Source organism: Phallusia mammillata, unplaced genomic scaffold (assembly GCF_965637545.1).
Source record: "Phallusia mammillata unplaced genomic scaffold, kaPhaMamm4.hap1.1 HAP1_SCAFFOLD_206, whole genome shotgun sequence".
Taxonomy (NCBI): domain Eukaryota; kingdom Metazoa; phylum Chordata; class Ascidiacea; order Phlebobranchia; family Ascidiidae; genus Phallusia; species Phallusia mammillata.
In genome coordinates this window covers 14,328-20,480 of record NW_027648938.1, presented here as the reverse complement: position 1 = coordinate 20,480, position 6,153 = coordinate 14,328, and the positions used below count along the sequence as shown (strand labels likewise).

General features: G+C 37.7%; 1 protein-coding gene across 1 annotated transcript; it reads left to right on the top strand.

Annotated features, from left to right (window-relative positions):
* Positions 1-2,163: 2,163 nt before the first annotated feature.
* On the top strand, positions 2,164-5,495 carry LOC145208093 (tenascin-N-like). The gene is made up of 15 exons (XM_080078873.1): positions 2,164-2,172; positions 2,302-2,431; positions 2,520-2,594; positions 2,810-2,983; positions 3,064-3,144; positions 3,224-3,406; positions 3,497-3,571; positions 3,753-3,926; positions 3,996-4,076; positions 4,153-4,335; positions 4,424-4,498; positions 4,714-4,887; positions 4,968-5,048; positions 5,128-5,310; positions 5,401-5,495. Exons 1-15 carry the CDS (start codon positions 2,164-2,166, stop codon positions 5,493-5,495), a joined length of 1,773 nt encoding a protein of 590 aa, XP_079934999.1.
* The last annotated feature ends 658 nt before the right edge of the window (positions 5,496-6,153 follow it).

Below are 6,153 nucleotides of genomic sequence, written 5' to 3'. Positions count from 1 at the left end.
CCGATACAAATAACGTAACTCTAGTTGAAAAAAGTCCAGGCCAGACATATGAGATTATCGTCACTGCACACACAAGCACTGGGCAGTTGATTGGAAGATCAAATCGCACTCCTCTAAGTAAATTGCAATTTTGTTGTGCCTAAAATGTGTGCATTGACAGAAGTAATTTATTTTGTACCTTTTCAGCCATGTCCCATAACTTGATCACTGTAATGGTTAATAACGTGACCGATTCGACGGCAGATGTCGAGTGGAATAATGTCCCAGGTTAGATTTGCATTTCATTTTTGTGCAACAAACATTGTGACCAACAAGGTTTCAACTTATCTTTAATCCACACTAGGAACGGTTACTGCAAATATCGTCTACAATGGACCAGATGGTACCAATACTCAGAGCGTCACAACCAACAACAAAACAACAATCAGTGGACTAATTCCAGGGTCCCGATATAATGTCACTATCTTTGCCTTTGACAAAGATAACATACTGATTGGAAAGTCAGATCCTCGTGTTTTCCCAACAGGTAACAAATATATGCAAAGACTTTTTGCGATTTTGGTATATGACCCACTTTCAAAACTAATGATTGGTGTTTTTTTTCTCGTTTTATAGCCAATCAAACTATCGTGCTAACTTTCGACTTCATTACGTCGACAACTGCAAACGCCACTTGGAGCAATGTTCCTGGTAAGATCATACAGTAATGGTCTTCTTCGCATTGTTGCAAAAGAACGTACTGAATTGTATTTGAATTCATATTCGTTTTTTCCACTTGTTGACGTATGCTTTTAACGTTACGTAAATGGAGTTACATTGGAAGTCAACTTTTTCATGGTTTATCCGTGTTGGTGACGGATGGTGCGAATTTCACAATTTTTTGATAACATCCATAACGTTTTTAGGTGCTTCTTTATACAATGTCTTGTACACACTCGATAACGTCACCGCTTTGGTACAATCCCCCACCAACAGCTCATCATTGACCAACCTTCGACCAGGGCAGACGTATGATGTAACTGTGGAAGGTGTAACCAGCACCGGACGAGTAATTGGACAATCCAATGTTACACCACTTGGTAAGACAAACCATACTGTTGTTTGCTAGAACAATCATTTTGCTGCAGTAGAGGTTATCCATCTATTTCTTTATCAATAGACATGCTTCCAGCTTTGTTGAACACATCGGTTTCAAACATTACTGACACAACTGTTGATGTTGAATGGAATCCCCTTCCAGGTTTGTATGCGACAACAAATTGTGCAGCAAATAGCTTCATAAAACCGTCGTAACACATATTACTTTTTTTCGTCTTCAGACACAACTACTTTTGATGTAATCTATGTTGGTCCCGAAACAAACAAGACTGATCGTGTGAACAACATTAGCTCGCTTAATATCGGTCCGTTGATTCCTGGTTCAGAATTTAATGTCACTGTTGTGGGATATGACCAGAACGGTGTGGTGACTGCAAAATCTAAACCAACACCCTTCAAAACTGGTAAGAATCTTTAATCAAAGTTGGTGCGCTTCTATTAGCATAAGATTTCTTTTTAATAAACTGCTATTATAACAATGATGTTGTGTTCAGATATCCAAATCATCGTTGTTGAATTCACATACGTGGCCTCAACAATAGCAGATGTAATATGGACCAGTGTTCCAGGTAACTTATCTTTCACATGATACTAGATTACATTTGTGTCTCTGCTTACAAATGTTTATTTGAAAACGAAACAAAATGTAAGGCAAAGATTATTCGTAAAAAACAAATATTTTTGTGAATATTTGAAAGTTTTTTATTCTTTTGGTCTGGATATTTTTTAAAGAAATGAGTTTATTCTCAGGAGCATCAACGTATAACGTGTCAGCAACTATCGGAAACGTTACTGTCATTACACCATCCGATACAAATAACGTAACTCTAGTTGAAAAAAGTCCAGGCCAGACATATGAGATTATCGTCACTGCACACACAAGCACTGGGCAGTTGATTGGAAGATCAAATCGCACTCCTCTAAGTAAATTGCAATTTTGTTGTGCCTAAAATGTGTGCATTGACAGAAGTAATTTAGTTTGTACCTTTTCAGCCATGTCCCATAACTTGATCACTGTAATGGTTAATAACGTGACCGATTCGACGGCAGATGTCGAGTGGAACAATGTCCCAGGTTAGATTTGCATTTCATTTTTGTGCAAAAAACATTGTGACCAACAAGGTTTCAACTTATCTTTAATCCACACTAGGAACGGTTACTGCAAATATCGTCTACAATGGACCAGATGGTACCAATACTCAGAGCGTCACAACCAACAACAAAACAACAATCAGTGGACTAATTCCAGGGTCCCGATATAATGTCACTATCTTTGCCTTTGACAAAGATAACATACTGATTGGAAAGTCAGATCCTCGTGTTTTCCCAACAGGTAACAAATATATGCAAAGACTTTTTGCGATTTTGGTATATGACCCACTTTCAAAACTAATGATTGGTGTTTTTTTCTCGTTTTATAGCCAATCAAACTATCGTGCTAACTTTCGACTTCATTACGTCGACAACTGCAAACGTCACTTGGAGCAATGTTCCTGGTAAGATCATACAGTAATGGTCTTCTTCGCATTGTTGCAAAAGAACGTACTGAATTGTATTTGAATTCATATTCGTTTTTTCCACTTGTTGACGTATGCTTTTAACGTTACGTAAATGGAGTTACATTGGAAGTCAACTTTTTCATGGTTTATACGTGTTGGTGACGGATGGTGCGAATTTCACAATTTGTTGATAACATCCATAACGTTTTTAGGTGCTTCTTTATACAATGTCTTGTACACACTCGATAACGTCACCGCTTTGGTACAATCCCCCACCAACAGCTCATCATTGACCAACCTTCGACCAGGGCAGACGTATGATGTAACTGTGGAAGGTGTAACCAGCACCGGACGAGTAATTGGACAATCCAATGTTACACCACTTGGTAAGACAAACCATACTGTTGTTTGCTAGAACAATCATTTTGCTGCAGTAGAGGTTATCCATCTATTTCTTTATCAATAGACATGCTTCCAGCTTTGTTGAACACATCGGTTTCGAACATTACTGACACAACTGTTGATGTTGAATGGAATCCCCTTCCAGGTTTGTATGCGACAACAAATTGTGCAGCAAATAGCTTCATAAAACCGTCGTAACACATATTACTTTTTTTCGTCTTCAGACACAACTACTTTTGATGTAATCTATGTTGGTCCCGAAACAAACAAGACTGATCGTGTGAACAACATTAGCTCGCTTAATATCGGTCCGTTGATTCCTGGTTCAGAATTTAATGTCACTGTTGTGGGATATGACCAGAACGGTGTGGTGACTGCAAAATCTAAACCAACACCCTTCAAAACTGGTAAGAATCTTTAATCAAAGTTGGTGCGCTTCTATTAGCATAAGATTTCTTTTTAATAAACTGCTATTATAACAATGATGTTGTGTTCAGATATCCAAATCATCGTTGTTGAATTCACATACGTGGCCTCAACAATAGCAGATGTAATATGGACCAGTGTTCCAGGTAACTTATCTTTCACATGATACTAGATTACATTTGTGTCTCTGCTTACAAATGTTTATTTGAAAACGAAACAAAATGTAAGGCAAAGATTATTCGTAAAAAACAAATATTTTTGTGAATATTTGAAAGTTTTTTATTCTTTTGGTCTGGATATTTTTTAAAGAAATGAGTTTATTCTCAGGAGCATCAACGTATAACGTGTCAGCAACTATCGGAAACGTTACTGTCATTACACCATCAGATACAAATAACGTAACTCTAGTTGAAAAAAGTCCAGGCCAGACATATGAGATTATCGTCACTGCACACACAAGCACTGGGCAGTTGATTGGAAGATCAAATCGCACTCCTCTAAGTAAATTGCAATTTTGTTGTGTTTAAAATATGTGCATTGACAGAAGTAATTTATTTTGTGCCTTTTCAGTCATGTCCCATAACTTGATCACTGTAATGGTTAATAACGTGACCGATTCGACGGCAGATGTCGAGTGGAACAATGTCCCAGGTTAGATTTGCATTTCATTTTTGTGCAAAAAACATTGTGACCAACAAGGTTTCAACTTATCTTTAATCCACACTAGGAACGGTTACTGCAAATATCGTCTACAATGGACCAGATGGTACCAATACTCAGAGCGTCACAACCAACAACAAAACAACAATCAGTGGACTAATTCCAGGGTCCCGATATAATGTCACTATCTTTGCCTTTGACAAAGATAACATACTGATTGGAAAGTCAGATCCTCGTGTTTTCCCAACAGGTAACAAATATATGCAAAGACTTTTTGCGATTTGGTATATGACCCACTTTCAAAACTAATGATTGGTGTTTTTTTTCTCGTTTTATAGCCAATCAAACTATCGTGCTAACTTTCGACTTCATTACGTCGACAACTGCAAACGTCACTTGGAGCAATGTTCCTGGTAAGACCATACAGTAATGGTCTTGTTCGCATTGTTGCAAAAGAACGTACTGAATTGTATTTGAATTCATATTCGTTTTTTCCACTTGTTGACGTATGCTTTTAACGTTACGTAAATGGAGTTACATTGGAAGTCAACTTTTTCATGGTTTATCCGTGTTGGTGACGGATGGTGCGAATTTCACAATTTGTTGATAACATCCATAACGTTTTTAGGTGTTTCTTTATACAATGTCTTGTACACACTCGATAACGTCACCGCTTTGGTACAATCCCCCACCAACAGCTCATCATTGGCCAACCTTCGACCAGGGCAGACGTATGATGTAACTGTGGAAGGTGTAACCAGCACCGGACGAGTAATTGGACAATCCAATGTTACACCACTTGGTAAGACAAACCATACTGTTGTTTGCTAGAACAATCATTTTGCTGCAGTAGAGGTTATCCATCTATTTCTTTATCAATAGACATGCTTCCAGCTTTGTTGAACACATCGGTTTCGAACATTACTGACACAACTGTTGATGTTGAATGGAATCCCCTTCCAGGTTTGTATGCGACAACAAATTGTGCAGCAAATAGCTTCATAAAACCGTCGTAACACATATTACTTTTTTTCGTCTTCAGACACAACTACTTTTGATGTAATCTATGTTGGTCCCGAAACAAACAAGACTGATCGTGTGAACAACATTAGCTCGCTTAATATCGGTCCGTTGATTCCTGGTTCAGAATTTAATGTCACTGTTGTGGGATATGACCAGAACGGTGTGGTGACTGCAAAATCTAAACCAACACCCTTCAAAACTGGTAAGAATCTTTAATCAAAGTTGGTGCGCTTCTATTAGCATAAGATTTCTTTTTAATAAACTGCTATTATAACAATGATGTTGTGTTCAGATATCCAAATCATCGTTGTTGAATTCACATACGTGGCCTCAACAATAGCAGATGTAATATGGACCAGTGTTCCAGGTAACTTATCTTTCACATGATACTAGATTACATTTGTGTCTCTGCTTACAAATGTTTATGTGAAAACGAAACAAAATGTAAGGCAAAGATTATTCGTGAAAAACAAATATTTTTGTGAATATTTGAAAGTTTTTTATTCTTTTGGTCTGGATATTTTTTAAAGAAATGAGTTTATTCTCAGGAGCATCAACGTATAACGTGTCAGCAACTATCGGAAACGTTACTGTCATTACACCATCCGATACAAATAACGTAACTCTAGTTGAAAAAAGTCCAGGCCAGACATATGAGATTATCGTCACTGCACACACAAGCACTGGGCAGTTGATTGGAAGATCAAATCGCACTCCTCTAAGTAAATTGCAATTTTGTTGTGCCTAAAATGTGTGCATTGACAGAAGTAATTTATTTTGTACCTTTTCAGCCATGTCCCATAACTTGATCACTGTAATGGTTAATAACGTGACCGATTCGACGGCAGATGTCGAGTGGAACAATGTCCCAGGTTAGATTTGCATTTCATTTTTGTGCAAAAAACATTGTGACCAACAAGGTTTCAACTTATCTTTAATCCACACTAGGAACGGTTACTGCAAATATCGTCTACAATGGACCAGATGGTACCAATACTCAGAGCGTCACAACCAACAACAAAACAACAATCAGTGGACTAATTCC